Raw genomic sequence first — 17,722 nt, forward strand, 5'->3', positions numbered from 1 at the left:
TGACCAGATTGTTTAATATTAAACTTAGGCATCCATACTGTCCTCTTGAATTAAGGTATCCCTATACATTAATTTCTCCAGGGATTTCTCTCTGACTTTACATTGTCATTTAGTACCCTGTTCCCTGGAACGCGTGGGGTCTTCTCTCAATTTATTAGCTTTTTTAGAATTATGACTTAAAATCTGAGTTTATCATTAAAGATGGTTTTAAATTACAATTCTTTAGGAATCAAATTCGATGTTCCTACCTGCTCCCAACTGAAAGTTATCACTTATTAAATGTAATAAGTAACCCTGTATTATCTTATCGGAGCGGCATGCCTTGCAATAGTGAAAAACGAATTCAAAAGTTTGAGACCGGAGAAAAGGATTATTTTTTAGGTTGAAATTGCAGTTCTGTGGGGTAGTGCGGGCAAGCAGAGTAAGTAAATGTTAAGATATAAGGTATTTTATTTATGTGCTATCTTTCTCTGATGTAGTACCAGGATACCACCATGGTACATAGTCACGATGACAAGCGATTATCTAATTGGTGTTCTTTTTCAAACCATAAAGGCAGCCATATTGTTTTAGAGGGCAGTTTGCATGTGTTTTCTAATACACCTTTAACAATCAGTTTAAAACGAAGCTCTGTGTTGTACTGTTAATTAGTATTAGTTTAGTACAGTCCTGATATAAAGGGAATAATATGTGCAAATGCCTATATGATTATTTAAAAAATATATAAAATGGGGTTGCTCACAAGCACTAAGAGAGGAAATGAGAGGTAGATTACTAGTCCCCAAGTAGTACTACTATCCACATTCACACAATATTACTTTGTGACACAATGAGCATGTCACATGCTGGGTGTTAACCCTTTTCTCACCCACAGGAGGAGTCAAGAACCGCCACACCACCTACTGTTTAAGGTGCTTTTACCACTCCAGTTCTTGCTCCGTGATGGCAATGGCCTCCTATTCCCCAATTGCAGCACGAGCAAGCGCACCTTGGTTCTCTTCCTTGAGCCATGATGCAAAATGGAACCCAAACACAGCACAAGCAGCAGCTGAACTGTTACACTTCTGAGCAGATCAAAAGCACAACAAGAATAAGCAGAAATAAAAAGCAGCTCTCTATTGGTTTAAAAAATGTTTTTTGGCCTATCAAATGCTTTCTTTCTAGTGCGAAGTACCACGGTTCTTTAAAGATAGTAACTCAGTATCGGAGAAAATTAAAAAAAACAACAACTATACTGCACAGTCATAGTACACTACCCCTCCCTTACAAATACAATTTTTTTTGTTAAAGAATAAACATAACTGTACCTAAAAATGTTTTTTAACAAATACATACCCACTACACATTAGGCTACACAAGTGTAGCCCAATTCTACTCTCCCCAAAAAACAGTCTTTGAACTATTAACATTATTATATATATTTTTTAATGCCACTAATAACATTGTAACAAATGTAAAAAAAAATCCAACTTCTAAAAATCCATGAAATACACAAAAAAAGCAAAAGTTAGAAGTAGGTTATAGGTAGGGTTAATATAATAATACCCTACTAGACAACACATTTAAACCAAACAAACATTAGAAATACCATAGTTATAGTTACTTTTTAAAGTCTTTCATTAAAACATTATGTGCCCAACTTCTACTATGACCCACCGCGTAATATAAAATCCTAGTCATTCATACACTTAAGCAACTATACCTCGCCATATTTATATTTTAAATTTATAAATGGATTTCAAACACGTAATATCATATAATAATGCATTTGTGTAGTTTACTGTGCTGTTTAGTAGGGTAGTATTGAAATAACACCTAGCTATAACTTACTTCTAACCTTTGTTACGGGGAGGGGGGAAAAGATATATATTCCAAGTTTAGATCTGGTGGGAATTTGTACTTGCACCCGCAGCCCAAACTACTGAACAATTTATAACAAACTTAGGAAAGTATAACTTCACTCAGAAAGCATGATTTTGTTGGTTTGGTGTAAATTCTTACAGTAGTTTTCGACATATGCGTATTTACAAAAGTTGCTGAATGGGCATTAACACTTCTTTTTTTTATTTTTAATATCTGATGTGGGTAAAAAAGCCACCAATGTTTAGCAATAGGTGGCCTGCAAGACGCTGTGTGCTCATGGTAAATCACAATATGTCTCTCAATAGACAGCTCATCCACTTGTTTAGTTGGCTTAACCTAAAAACAGGTCATACCAACAGGCCTGTTGGTTTACCATCAAAATTTAGAAGCACTTCCTGTGACACTACATAAATTGTTGCCACCGAAGTAACAATATTCCTCCTAGATTTAGACTGCTTTGTAAAGGCTACATTTCATTTACTATTTAGCACTCTTCTCTGGTGGAAAAGTCATTTTGTAAACATGACAGCCTCGTTTGCATATATGTATTCCTCAAAGGCTCCCATGTCATATTTTCTCAGTTTGCTTGTCAAAACAATTTATTTGCTGTTCTCAGTCTTGCATGATCTACTTAGCATCTGCAAATCAAACTGCATTCTTTGCACACTGCACATCATTTAGAATAACCAAACATAATTGATTCAGAACCCTAAATAAGTTCTGCTGCTTGACTGATGACTGAAGGAAAAGGAAATAAACCCCTGCCTTATAAATTACAGAGTGCTTAAGCACCTGGATAGTCATCGCGGAAAATTGAGTTGCTGCAAGAACTACTGGGCAAATAAGGAGGAGGCAAGTTGAACACGGCGAGACGGACCTTTAGGCGGATGCAACACAGTAAAATGTGTTTCTCGATGAAGATCAAAGTGAGGTTTCCCTTCATCGCAGACTGCTACTATCCATGCCAAGCGGTCTCCTTCACCCACCGTCTTGATGCTCTCCACCGTACAAAGCAGCCATCTTACATTTACAGCAGGAACCAAATAATAGCCTATCACCAGGCAAATGAAGCTCATAACGTTGAATAATCACTATAAAGCGGTCATACTGGGGATGTAATTACTTTTTATCTCTGCTTGCTTAATTGTGCAATAACAATTGTGAGGCAGAATGACCCTTCGGATTATACAGTGTTCATTAGCAAAGAAGCAAAGGTTAATCCACCATTTCCTCCCCTCCCACCAAGAATTCGCTGTCTGCCGAGATCTACACAAGCTCGACACTTTCGCACTAAGAATGCCGCACTTTTTTGGAACAGAACTTTCTGTACGGACTCTAAAAATAAGCAATAGGAAACGTGTTCCCAAGACACTATTGTAATTGCAGACAAACTCCTGACACTAATTTTTGTTGCACACCTCATTGCCACCTGATCCACGACAGATACATGATTTACTATCGTTTTAGAAGACCTTTACTGAAATATTTAACTATTTTACTGTGTATTTTTCTGCATATCATGGCGCAGTGCTCAATATACACGCAGTTAACAATTATTGGTCTGCATTCTATGGCTTAGTAATCCTTCAACTAAAAGCGCTCATAATTTACAGTTTACTCTCTACAGTGAGGCCCCCGCATTCTACTGTATCTTCTAGTCACCAAGCATAATTAACGTATACGTAAGGGTGCGCAGTAATAACAATATTAACAACTGAAAAACCGTTACTATACAAAACTAAATAGCGATCAATTGGACTGGCCTATAATTACAGACTAACAAACTTAATTGCAGCTGTAGTTACACTAGTACCGGATGTTTTAATTTAGACTTTCATACGTGATTTTCAGAAATCCTATTATGCATGCACACAATTGACTAGCGAAGTAAATAAGTCTGGATTTTATGTGCTAATGCAGGCAGTTGCCACAGGATGGACTGAGAGAGCCATACTCCTTAAATTACTGGGTGTTGCGGTCTCTTGATGGTCCAATAAGTAGGTAATGGAAAGCTTCAAAAAGAGTTATCTTTTTTTCAGAACGAAATTAAAACACGTGTTTCATGACACAAGTACACAGTATATTTCTTAAACATCCCAAAGTTGTTCCACCTCAGACCGTGTTAAAGTTTCTTTTTATATGTTTTATGGAACTAAGAATTCTATTTCCTACATACAAGTTGAAAGAGATCATTATTGTTTGTGCATACTGCAAATAGTGCATAGTTATTAGATATTGGCCCTGATGAAGTGATGTGTGTCATGAAACACGTGTAGGTCTATGGTGTTCATTTCGTTTTTAAAAGAAACAACGATTTTTTTACATTTCCATTACCTACTTGTTGATATTTATTGAACCATCAAGAGGGCTTGTCCCCATAGTGTGCAGCCAGGCTGTGTATTCCGTGAAGTAACAATGAAGGTTCTCCACCATGGCTGCTTGGTGCTCTGTCGCTCCTTTGTGGCCACAAACACAGACTGCTGGCACTCTCTGTCAGTGGGGCCGGAGTGTGCGGCGGTCCTCTGACTGCAAGAGAGTGCGCCTCAGCACCGGTCGCGAGACACGTGGAGCAGAGAATGCGTCAGTTTCAAGCTGTGCTGAGCACCTCCACCCACATTTTTTAGTTTGAGCCGATCCATAACCCCCTACCCCCCCCCCCGAGAACCCACACAAACGCTCCCACTCTAATGGGGTGGTCCTGGACGCCCTTTGATAGGCTAAAGAAGGCGTTCCTGAGAGCCAACCCCCCTTCCCTGTCAGCCGAGGCTCCGGCTGATCCCCAGCCAATGGACGATGAGGCCCTGGATGCATCGCCCCGGATAATTCCCTGACGGGATCCGTGGGCAAGTCAGGCCGTGAATGGCCCTGGTGCCCTTCCCATTCTCTTTCTGCCCGCCTCCACCCCCTTCGAGGGCGGGTCCCCAGAACAGCCAATCAGACCCAGAAAAGCTTTTACACCCTCGGTCGTCAGAGTAGGTCTCATGCGGTAAAGTGGCACGGGTTCCTAAATATCATGGATCGCGAATTGAGGGGCGCTCCTTTCAGGTCCAAGCTTCCGGTGGAACTAAGATTGACGCACAATCTCTTAGCATTCAGCAAAGCATTGAAAACCTGGCTATTCCAGATGTGAGTCCCAATCGGTTGGTCACACTGCACGTAATTCTGTTTCTTCACGCCCCAGCGCCGGGACACTCTTTTGAGTAGCTGAGCGCTTATAAATAACCATTTAACATAACATGTGACCAGAAGGCTAGGCAAGCCTCTGGATCAGGAGGTTCGCTCCCACCTCAGAACGGAGTGCCCAAGGCCTTTGCTTAAGGGCAAGGTGGCGGCTACACCCGAGATTGACGCCCGTAAGACAACCTTCTTTACTAAATACATCAAAGATCCCAAGAAGGACATCGACCGCTCTTTGCGGTCATGCGAAGACATGACGGAGGACACTAAGGCGTCCGGGGCTTTGATTCCTCCTGATGTTCCTTCTAGCTGGGCACAGAAAGCGATCATATTCCTTGGGAACGCCAACTGCGCTCTCGCCACGGAGAGGAGCATGTCATTGCTTTTCAAACTTGACCCAAATTGGGCGAGCTAGCCACATCGGAGACTGGACAGGTCGCGCTGGGAAGGCTCTTCAGCGATCCTTTTGCCAAAGGGCTAAGTAAATTTGAGTCCACATTAAATTCCCTAGATAAGGCTCAATGCACCTTGAAGCCCATTTTAAATATGCATGTTTTCTCCCGGGGTGGCCATGGTAGGGGGTGCTCGGCCGCCCGTTCTGCGCAATAATAATAATAATCCACATTTGTAAAGCGCACAATCACCCGTAAGGGTCTCTAGGCGCTGGGGGCCGTCGGGAAGATTAAGCAAGCTATTGCCCAGAGTCACATGGTGCTGGGCCAATCTGCCGCCGGTGCCGGGGAACGAACCGTGATCCCCAGATTCCGGAGTCAGTCACCCTAGCCGCGGTGCCACACCTCTCCCTCCTCCGGGCAGATGCCAACCCTCCCAGAGAGAACAGTGGCAGGATTCTTCGCGCTTCAGAGGATTAACCCCTACAAGGGGCCAACCTAACCACGGAGGACAGTGGAGCGGTGGAGTAGCCGCCACCACCTACGGTGAGTGCCTTAATTGTTTCATGCTATTGTTTGGGGCGTCGACTGGCTCAGCGCGTAGACAATTGGCGGACCATTGCGGGCCATGCATGGGTACTACGGACCGTGCAGGGGTTTCATGTGGAGTTCTATGGGTCCCCCGTTCCGAAGTCTGCGCCCCGCCATCTCCCTTTTGTTGGCCAGGAGGCCATTCTCATTGATCAGGAGGTCCGGGAGCTACTGGCCAAAGTTGCGATCTGCCAATCCTTCCAACACCCGGGAGGGATTTTTAAGAAATCTATTCTTGGTTCAGAAGCAGGATGGGGGTGAACGCCTGGTCATAAATCTCCAGGAGTTGAACGAGTTGTTGGTCTATCTAGCACCACTTCAAAGTGGAGGGGATTCACCTCCTCTGTTATCTCCTTCACCACAATGATTAGATGGTCTGGACCTCAAGGACGCATATCTCACGGTCCCGATTATTCCACCACATCGATGGTTTCTCCAGTTCCAGTGGCAGAACCAAACTTTTGAAATCACCTCACTGCCTTTCGGTCTCTCGTCAGCTTCTTGGTGTTTTAATGAGGTTCTGCGTCCAGTAGTGGAACACCTGAGGGCGTGGGGCCTGCAAATCATTGTGTACCTGGACGATATGTTGTTCATGGACCAATGCCCTTGGTCTCTTTCACGCCAACTGCGGGCGGTGTTGGAGTTACTCCAGCCTCTGGGATACGTTATCAACCAGGTGAAATCCAGCCTGGAAACCTCCCTGACTATCACCTTTTTTGGGTTTGTCATAGATTTGGTGTTGGCCACACTGAGTCTTACATCCAGGAACATTGTCAAGATCCGTCACGAGGTACGGATGATGTTGACGAAACCTCAGACCTCAAAGCGCAACATTGCCAGGGTAATGGCACTCTTATTGTCCTCAATCCAGGCCATTTTCTTAGGCCCTCCATATCCGGGCCCTGCAGCAGCTCAATGTTTCCCACCTTTGACGCTGACTGACTTACGCTCAGCGGGTGTCTTTGTCCGAGAAGTTCAGAGCACAGCTTAACTGGTGGATTTCCCACATGGAGGCGTGGAACAGGCGCGCCATCTTTGGCTCACAGCTGGATCTCATAATCAAATCAAATACTTTGGGCTGGGGCCCCGTTGTGGAGCATTCACTACCAGCGGCGGTTGGTCCACAGAGGAACGGTCACTCCATAGCAATGGTCTGTAGTTGATGGCAGGTTCCTTTGCGGTTCGATGCTAGACCAGGGAGCAAGCTCAGTCTTGCATCCTGCTCAAGAAGGACAATGTGGTGGCAGTCCGCTATGTCAACCACCTGAGGGGCATGTGGTCCAAAGCCCTGGTGGACCTCACCAAGAACTCCTGGGAGTACTGCCTGGAACACCAGGTCTTGATGAAGGCGGAACACCTTCCGGGGCCAGGCAACCAAATGGCGGATTGGCAATCCCATCACCTTTGGGATTCAAGCCTCTAGAGGCTGTTTCCCTCTATGTTCCAGTCCCTCCTTTCACTTCGGGGACTCTTCACGCTCAATCTGTTTGCGTCGCGCCTCGACCACCAGCTTCTCTAGTACTTTAGCTGGGGACCGGACCCCGGGGCAGTGGCGACCGATGCCTTTCTCCAAGATTGGGAGACGGTACAGGGTTAAGCGTTTCCCCCGTTTGCCATGATCATGAGACTGACTACTCAGATGCGCAGTCAGAAGGTGGATTTGATGGCGATAATAGCAGTGTGAATGTCATAGGTATGGTTTCCAGTTCTGATGGAACTTTCCTGGGCTTCTTCAATGCGTCTACACCCATTGAGCGATCCTGCCAGCAATCCTGACCTCTTGGTGCTCAGCGACAGTCTCCTGCTTATGGTGTAGAGGATTACCTGGCTTCGATGGCAAGTCCTGGGCCTTTCGCAAAGCGGGCTGATCTCCTGGCCAGAGCATGGAGAGACAGCACGGTCAATAGATACCGCTTGGCCCGGTCTCGGTGTTTTTGTTTTTTTAAAAATATCTTTATTACATTTTATCTTTTCCGGTACATTAATTCACAAGCATCAGTATATGTCAACACGTCAATGGAATCACTTGTGGCATAATATTATGTATACAGGTCAAACAATTCCTTCACTTTACTGCCTCGCCAACCACGCCTGGGTGGTGGGGGTTACATGTACTTATCCAGGTCTCCTTGGACTCCTTCGGCCCGGACATTCTGTCATCTCCAGTGGAGGGCCGGGACAAAGGTGTTATGTGCGCTTCTCCATGTCAGCGAAGGTAAGTTGTAAGAACAACAGTGCGCACAGATAAGTATATTTCGCAATGAGATCTAACTCTGAATTTGCATCATATTACATGTCACAAATAGATAGATCAATGTACATGCCAGCGTTAAGTCCGTGCCTCAGATATTTTTGTATTTTTTTTATATAGTAACAGCACAACCTCAATCAACTATAGTACATCATAATTCAAAACAAAAAGAGACATCAGTTAACCGAGTGTGTGTATTTCAAGTGCTTTCCGGATGGAGCCACCACTAGACTGGCGTGTGAGTATGGTGTGCAGGCTGCTATTCTGTTAATCTATATGATTGCGTGGTTGTGGAGGCGATGCGCTACAGGAGCTGCCTTCGCGCTGTGTTTTTTTTTCCCCTGGGGGAATGTGAGGTTCCTGCTTAGCCCAATTATAGCAGTAGGGGCTGCATGTAAATACAGTGCGGTGTCGGCGGTTAGGTGGTTCTTCAAGTGTCAGGTCTTGCTCGTTGCATCGGAGGTGTCTGCTGCGTGGCGTTAGAGCATGTAAGCTTCGCTAGCATGTCGCCCCAGGTCTGCGTGATGGTATATTTTCACCACACTGCCATCTCTTCCCTGTGTAGGGTGGTGCCCTCTGCTCGCGCCCAGACTTCAAGTGATTTCACCCAGTGTGCTGCCTCTGGTGGATCCTTATGTTTCCACCTCTTAGTTATGAGACGTTTTGCGGTTATGAGGCCCAGGTCCAGAAACCTGGAGCCCGCCCTATTGCCTTTGGTTCTCTTATAAAGCCCCAGGATGCAGACTCCCACGTGGAGGACGTCTCAATGCTCGTGCAACTAGTAAGTGTGTCCGATACCGTGCGCCAGTAGGGTAGAAGCAGGGGACAGGACCATAACATGTAAAGCAGATCAGAGCCCAATAGACGACACCTCGGGTGTGGCGATGTCAAGATATTTATTTATTTTGTCTGGTGAAAGATATGCCTTATGCAATATATGAGTTTGTATGAGTTTGAATCGCGAGTTTCGCGATATGTGCGTGGCGCTAGCTATAACACGTTCCCACTCTTTATCCGTCCAGGGGTGGCCTCTGTCCTCTGTCCAGGATGTACTGAGTCTGTGCGGCTGTTTCAATACATGAACGAGCAGAGTTTGTACCAGCCAATGCATCACATGCGATCCCTCCCCCATCACATGCAAGTACTGTATTAACTGATGCGTCGGCGGTTCGTTGGTCATGTCACCCCACCTTTGTGTGAATGTTCGCATAATGACTGCGTGCAAAAGAAACTGACCCGCCGGCAGCCCGGTTTCTACCGTCAGTGTCGTGAAAGGTAGTAGGGCACAGTCCACGTACAAATCTCCAAGCATCTCCACACCTGCTGCAACCCAGGGCGTCAATGTCATGTCCGTTATGGGGTCTCTACCTCTGGGCATCCCAAGAAGCGGTAGTACCTGGGCATATGGAAGTGTGTCTTTTGTTAAGTGAAGGCTTCTCTTGAAACACCGGTGAGCCAGTTCGACATGTATTTGTGTCAGGCGAGGGGTTTTCCCTAGTTGGTGAAACAGTCCACAGATCTGGGCCTGCGCCCAATCTGCATCTCTGGTTGCCGTGTCTGCTAGGTTTTTGCTGCTAAGCCACCTTGCAACCCACTGTAGTTGCGCCGTAAATAATATAGTTCTAGATGAGGGACTGCTAAGCCTTCACTTTCTGGGGGTGCATATAGTTTCTGCAGTGCTATCCTAGGTGGCCCAGCATTCCAGATCAAGCCACGTAGCATCCCCTCCAATTCCCTGAAGAACTTTACTGGGACAACACCGGGAGGTTTGCAAAATAATATAATAACCTGGGCAGCACTATAATTTTGGATAAAGTGACACAGCCCATTACATTGAGTGGCAAGGACTTCCAGAATTGCATCTGTGCTCCGATTGAGGTGATTGCGCGAACCAGGTTGCCCTTTAGTATGTCTACCTGGGACCTGTAAATATATATTCCTAGGTATCTGAACGTGGTCGGATACCAATTAAGTGCAGTTCTATTAAAGATTATAGCAGCTGCGGCTACATCCTTGCTAAAAGAGTAAGCACCTGATTTGGCCCAATTTACCCTGAGGCCCGATACTGCCTCAAATCTACAGAACAGTGCTGATATTTCCGGTGGCACAGAATGAAGATCTCGTAAATATAATAACAGGTTGTCCGCATACAGGGACACTGTGGGCCGTTGGTACATCAATTGCACCAACTGTAGATAGTCATCCCCCAGCTCATATTTACGTAAGACCGCTGCAAGATAAGGCCACTCCAACAAATCAAAACCTTCTCCAGGTCCAATATCAGACAACCAGATCTGGGCCAGCGGTCCATGGCATATTTCTGGATACGGAACAATCGCCGAATATTTAGGTAGGTACTTGTGGCGGGTATAAATCCATTCTGGTCGGAATGCACCAGAGTCGGCACAAACGGGGTAAGACACTTGGCTAGGGCTGAGGCAAGAATTTTATAGTCCTTGTTTAACAGGGCCAATGGGCGATAAGATCCCAGGAGGTCAGAGTTCCTGCCGGGCTTCAAAAGAGAAACCAGCGTTGCCTCATTTTGTGGGGGGGGTGAGCGTTGAATATTCCAGTGCTGCCGCTTATACCCGTAACAGCTCTAGTACCAATACATTTGAGTATGCCTTGTAAAAATCGGCCGGTAGTCCATCTGGACCCGGTGACTTGCCATTTGACAGAGAATATATACTATCTCTTAATTCCTCCGGCAACAGAGAAGCACCTACTTCCTCCTGTTGACGATCCGTAAGTTGCGGCAACGTTAGTGTAGACAGGAAATTCTGTATTTCTGTTTCTGTGGTTGTCAGGTAAGATCTGTATACTGTGGAGTAGTGTTCCTCAAAAGTGTGGTGTATATCTGTTTGGGTGTGCACTATGACTCCCTGTGTATTTTGTATCGCCGTCGAGGGTGCCGCAGTCATGTCTTGTCGTATCAGCCATGATAGCAACGTGCCAGGTTTATCTCCCATGTGATGAGTGCTCGCTGAGTTTGCTGAGTAATTTAAATTACGGAGACGGTCTAGTAATCTAGAGTGTTCGTCTCTAAGTCGTACCAAGGGACCAGTGTTACCCGCCAATGCCTCTTCTTCCCTACGAAGTAGGTCCGTTTCAAGGCGCATGAGATCTGTCTCTAACTGTCGCCGCATACCTGCCTGCGCACCAAGGCAGGTCCCCCTAATCACTACTTTGAACGCATCCCATTCCACCAAAGGCGTCGTGCCCGTGCCAGCGTTCTCCTAAAAATACCGGGGGGTGTCGTCAGCCACCAGGTCTGGTTGCAGCTGCCTGGTAGGGATCAGCGGGCAGGGGCGCTCCCAAGACACCTCCAAAACATGCGGGTTATGGTCGGAGTTTGTCCGGCCTAAATAATAAACCTCCAATACACAGCAGCTCGTCCGAGAGCATGTAACGGTCCAGTCGCAAGTGCAAGCCATGGGCTCCTGAATAATAAGAGTATATCCTGTCCTGGGGATGTCTATATCTCCAGGCATCTTTCAGGTGCCAATGTGCAGCCCAATTAGTCAGTGCCTTCATAGCGTGATGTGTGCTCGTACCTGGAAGGGGCAGGAAGGAGCAGTCTAGTGACACGTCAAGGACGCTATTATAGTCGCCCCCTAAAAGCATGGGGATGTCATGCCAAGGCGCAACAATGTGTGATACTCTGTCAAGGAATGCAGCCTGTTCTGTGTTGGGAGCATATATTGATGCAAGCACTATCTGTCTGCCGTCCAATGCACCCCTGACTATAACATACCTCCCCTCCGCGTGCCCTCACCCATATTAGTGCACCTCTCGCGAACACGGAGTACCCTGTGGCGAATAGCTGGCCGCGCACGCGACGGTGTAAGCGCTGTATTTCTGATTTAGCCACATGGGTCTCTTGCAGCAAGGCAATTTGTATATGATGCCGCTTGAGGTACGGATAGATCTGATACCTACGTGCTGACGAATGCATACCCCTCACATTCCATGAACCTATCTCAAATGTAGACATGATCCCCACAATGCATCAAGTAAATGTGTATCTGGAGCAGCCCAACATACATGCACAGTAAGTACAGCTTAGCGATATACACCCAGTCAGGCATGTTGACTCGCAACCCATGACCTTGCATATAACCACTAGAAACAAATGATGCCTCATCATGAAGTCTCAATAAAAACATAATCATATATAATACCAAAAGGGCGAAAATGCAACCAGCAATCGTCCAAACCTCCAACTTGAGATAACAGTCAAAACGATCCGGGGGGGTGCACTGCGGATTACTCTACGTTAATATACAATCAACTTGTCTAACATCTCGGAGGCTCCCCTTTTACAGGCAAAAGACAATATAGGTATGACAAAGTGCGTACGTTAACTCAGGAGCACACATCGGGTAGGTCATGTGCCTGGATGCCCGCAGAATGGCGACAATATACACACTGGAGTCCCACCATCTCCCTCCTGAAACACAACAGCAATCCCAGCAATGAATGAATAGCACGGGGTCATACCGACTCACATCTCAAATGTCTATCAGTCCAACAGTAGTTCATCTCCACACATACGCCCCTATACCTCGATCCGTAGTCCCGGCAGAGACAGGAACTTGCCACATTTATGCTATCAGGTCCTCCGTCTGTGGGGTGACATCTGGCTGCTCAGTCGAGTCCTGTGAGTTCTGCAAGCCATATATCTGTTCGTTGTCACTGGACAAATCTCGTTGGCTGGAGATGGATGCTTCCTCGGTGACCCGCTGATCTCTGCCACGGCCTGTAAGGCATCACGTTGCCTGCTAAGGATCAGTTCCAAGTGCAGGCCCATCGATGGTGAGGGTGATGCCCACAGTCTCTCAGTTCTGCGCGCCCTACGTCGGCGGTGGAAAGGACATTTCAGCCTGGGCAGTGGTGCAGTTTCAGGTTTATCACGAGGCCCCACATTAGTGAAGGTGTCCAGCCAGTCTTCTGCCTCCTCCGGGGTGTTTAAGGAGTGTGTTTTGTCATTGGCTACCACCCGCAGCCACACAGGGAACAACAAGGAGTATTTCAAGTCATTCTGCCTCAGACGTCTCCACACCAACATGAACGAGGATCTTTGGCGCTGAACCTGGATGGTGTAGGCTGGAAAGAACATTACTTTGTGATTGTCTATGTGGACTTTGTGGAGCTTCCTGGTCTCTTGTAAAATGGCGTCTCGATCCCGGGAGTGGATAATCCGAAGAAGTAGAGGCAGCGGATTTGAGCCTGTGGGGAGGGCCTTGCCAGGATCCTGAAGGCTCGCTCTATGACAAAGTGTGGTGAGAGGGATCCCTCTGGCAATAGATCTCTGAGCCAGGTCTCCACGTGCAGGGCAGGTTCTTTTCCTTCCCATTTTTCCGGTACATGCTGCGTCTCGCTCTCCCCTTCGCATCCTCCGCTCTATCTTCTAGGAACTCCACACGGTTTAGCAGGTCTTGCACCTGCTTATCCGACTGCGTCACCTGCGGCTTGATGTCAGCGAGCGTAGATTCCAAAGCAGTGGTGCGGTCCGCTAGTTTCCGGTGATCTGCATGCAGATGTGTAAGGTCGATGGCAACCTTATCAATTTTGGATTCCAGTGAGGTGCAGGTTTGATTGATGGTTTCCTCCAAGCGATCCATTGCGGCTAACACCGCGTCCAGCTTGCTGGCAGTCTGATCCACCCGTCCCTGCTTTGCCATTATATCCGTTTTGGGCTTGGACGGCGTTGGTACGGCTTGCGCTCTGCCCGTTCCGGTCCGCACTCGTGTGCCGCCCGACATCGGGTGCAGACTCCGGCCACCTCTACTGTCCTCACACCCAAAGAGCTCCACGCAACGTCACCTCGATGTGTACCGTACTACGGTTCCCTCTCCAGCGCCAGCAGGCCTCAAACAGCAGATATTCGACAGTTCTCGGCTAAAGTAGAGGGATACCGCTGATCGTTCTCCTAATTTCTCCCCACACCTCTGTCAGGGACCACAGCACAGTTACCCGGGTCTTGGTAGATTGGGTGTAGCAATATACTGTCCGGCCTTGAATCAAGTTGGGTGAGGGAGAGTGGCACTTTCAGCAGGCTGCAGCTACTAACTCCTTCATCGAGAGGGGGGCGGCGTCCAGGCAGAGCGTTTGAGTTAACAGGTGTCACTTGGCAATACAGTAGCGTGTTCACATCAGCTGCGCAGGGGGCAAGAGGTTAGCGGCGGGAAGTTTGCTGCAGGTCCATGCGACAGTAGACCGGTCCCCAAGACCGTACCCCAGCCCTTACGCACCAACGACCCCGCAGGGGTAGTAGCCTCTTAATATTCCTGCCTTCAACGCAGTGAGGTAAAAGAGCTCCTGGGTATCGTGGGGCAATTCCTTGGGAGGAGGGAACTGTGTGTCCCACCCAAGGTGAGTACAGCTGCGTCCCTGCACCGCACCACAGCCACCAGTGTCACACACAGTGATGAGATGCCAATGTCCACTAGGGCAGGTGGGGAGTGACGGTGTGTGGCGGGCAGACGCCCAAGGGTAAAGCCCCCTGCTGGAAAGTCACACCTCAAATGCAGCGGTAGGCGGAGCGGCCAAAGCAGCGCCGTCCCGCAGCTTCTCCCCACCTCCGCTTCGAGTAATGACAGAAGGATTGCAGGCTTCACAGGTCTTCACAGTGTGTTGAGTCCGTCCCAGATGCCCCAGTGGCCATACTACGCTCACCTTCAATTATGTGCGGGTGCTCCGGGAAGCAGCGGTCAGCCACAGCCCTTAGTCCGGCACACGGGGCACAGTCACCGCAGCCCCGTCCCGGCGGCAGCAATGGCGATGTCAGTCCAAGCAATGGCCACCTGCAGTCCAGCAGTGGGAGGCGGAGGAGAGCACTTCCCCCAGTCGTGTCGTGCAGAGAGCAGCCCCTCAATCGGGCCAGACAGGGTCTGCACAGCCCACACCCCGCAGTAGTCGGGCACCGGGCAGGGCGAGGCAATGCTCGGAGTTCTACAAACGACACCGCCGGGGTTCCAGTCACATCCCGCACCACTCCGACAGTGTAAGCCCGGGAGGCAGGGGGGCGAGTGTACGCAGTGCTACATCGCGGGCCGGGAGTTGCTCAAATCAGCTCCACGGCTAATATGTCGGCCATTTTGGAAGTCTGGCCTTCGCCATCTTTCACTGTCCCTCATCCACAGCATGGCGAGCGTCAATCAGTGCCAGCCCGCACCCGCAAAGACAAGCAGGCAGCGCGGCCGTGTCCGCCGCCACAGCGCACCACACTGCGGCAGGTAGCAGGTTAGGAGCTGCAGTAAGAGTTGGTTACTGGCTGTACATGGCAACTATGCCATTCCTCGCGGCCTTGTGGGCGGAGCCAGACCCCGGGCTCACCCAGTGTAAGCCGTCCGCATCGGGGCCATGCAGCCAACAGCCTCACCGGTCATTTGGTGCATAATCGGGCCCAGGCGAGCCCAGATTGATGCCGCTGCTTCAGGACAAGGCCCCGCATGTGTTCTGCTGCAGTAGTGTCTGCATCCACGGCTATGTCTGGGGTTGTCAGCCTGTCCAGGGGAGCCACCTTCAGAGCTCTACCCGAACACGTCTGCCTCCATTGCAGCTGTAGCCAGGCCCCCTTGGCCCGGTATCGATGGATGGCGAGCATATAGATCCCGTGGGGGCAAACGCTGTCCACACTCCTCAACTTCCTAAGTTCGCTAGCATTAAAGGGTTTCGCTTATCGCTCCATCGACACATTTTGGTTGGGCAGATGCCTGTCCTGCATCTTCCTGTTGTGGAGCATTTGATGGTTAGGAAATTGCTTCAATAAGATGTGGCTGTCCCTTCCGCCGGAACCTAGGTACTCCACCCTCTGGGATGTGAATAAGGTTCTGAATCTGCTGTCTGGATGGCCAGGAAATAAGTACCTCTTGCATAAGCAACTGTCGGCCAAGTTGGCCATGCTTTTGTGTCTGATCCCTTGCAGAAGACTGTCGGAAGTCAGAGCCCTGGACCTTACAGGGCGGTCCTTCACTCCGGAGGGAGTCACCTTCCACATGACTCAATGAACCAAGTGCCAGTGCCGGGTGATTTCTCACCCGGCATTTCCAGAGGTGCCCAAGTTGTGTGTGGTGTGCTGCATTAAGGCCTATGAAGCCATGACTGCGGAGCTCCGACCCCACGGGGAAAAGCAGCTGCAGATGGCACTACAGAAGCCTTACAGGGCAGTATCATCCTCAACCATAGGGAGATGGGTTAGGTGGATCATGCAGGAGGCTGGCATTGATACCAGAGTTTCCGGCGCTCATTCAGCGCAGGGTGCAATGGCCTCAAAGGCCTTCATGGTGGGAGCTCTCTTGAAGTACATTTTGAACGCTGTGGACTTTTCATCTGATTCAAACTTCAAGAGGTTCTACTTTGAACCAGTAACCTTCATTGACGCTCTAGTGATAAATAAGCTTTGAACTAGCCTAATCCTCGCCTCTGTGTCCTGACACAGAGGCGAGGATTAGACCGCCCACATTGAGGAATCATGGCCCGTCCAGATATGGGTACTACGTCCTGGTGTAAGTAAACATTTTTCCTGATTATCTGCAATGTCACGTTGCTTGGTTTGTGCTTGTTCTTGCTAAAGGACATATAGGTTTCAAGGTGCTCATGGATGCTTTCTGACTTGCAGGAGCGGAATCTTTTAAACAGGAGTGAAAATCTTCCACAGTTGGGTTTGTCGCAGGAAGAAAGAGGAAGTTTGTCAGAGGAAGATGGCAGTTCCAGTGGCTGGAGGTTCCTGATTGGATAGACTTGTTTGTTCTAGAACTTCATGGTTTTACCTAGACTCATGGGAAACAAAGTCCACAGTTAAATGTTATTGGTTAACATGGCTGCTGGTTGGAAATAAAGAAGAAATATATGCCTAATCCTCGCCTCCGTGTCCTTAATAGAATTGAAACGTTCCGTTACGAAAGCCAGGACATTTTTTATTGGTTGATATGCATCTATTATGTATTTCTATACAATGACTAGTACTAGGTATTTCTTTTTTTGTCTGCTACATCTTAAAAATAAAAACATTTTAAAACTTTTACTGAGGCCACTGCGAATATTTGCTGTATCAAAGATAAAACAAACAATCTGTGATGGGAGCAACAACACGCTACAAACTTGTCCCAGTGTTGAGCACAAACAGACTTTGCAAAAGGAAGACTGGTAGCAAAGATAAAAATCACTACTGCAGAGGGAGGTTGAATGCAGTCAACTGCAGCCGCTCAATCTTCACGCTTGGAGGTGCAAACTCCGCCGGTCCATGTGCAAGATCCTTCCCTGCTGTTTTGACAGACGATCCTTACAAAGCGGCAGCTTTATCGGAGAACAGAAGCTCATGCCCAGAAGCTCCAGGTACCACACTCTCTTTGCCCAATGTGGAGCCACTAAGATGACATGGGCCTGATCTTCTTCCGAACTCGAGGCAAGAGAGGCAGAAAAGCATACTGGAGCCCCGTGCTCC

At 48.2% G+C, this 17,722-nt stretch overlaps 1 protein-coding gene across 4 annotated transcripts in view; it reads right to left on the reverse strand.

The window, feature by feature from the left end:
• KIAA0825 (KIAA0825 ortholog) overlaps positions 1-17,722 on the reverse strand; it is a 2,250,404-nt gene that overhangs the window by 2,132,830 nt on the left and 99,852 nt on the right. The window contains exon 1 of one of the 4 annotated variants that reach the window (XM_078675383.1): positions 2,741-2,909. The exons of the other annotated variants lie outside the window; for them this stretch is intronic. Within the exon in view, the coding sequence (XP_078531509.1) occupies positions 2,741-2,806 (66 nt within the window). The 5' untranslated portion in view covers positions 2,807-2,909. Of the gene's footprint in view, positions 1-2,740; positions 2,910-17,722 lie in introns of those variants that run through there. 4 annotated transcript variants of the gene reach the window in all.

The sequence above is a fragment of the Lissotriton helveticus genome, chromosome 2_1, assembly GCF_964261635.1.
Source record: "Lissotriton helveticus chromosome 2_1, aLisHel1.1, whole genome shotgun sequence".
In the NCBI taxonomy this organism is placed as follows: Eukaryota; Metazoa; Chordata; class Amphibia; order Caudata; family Salamandridae; genus Lissotriton; species Lissotriton helveticus.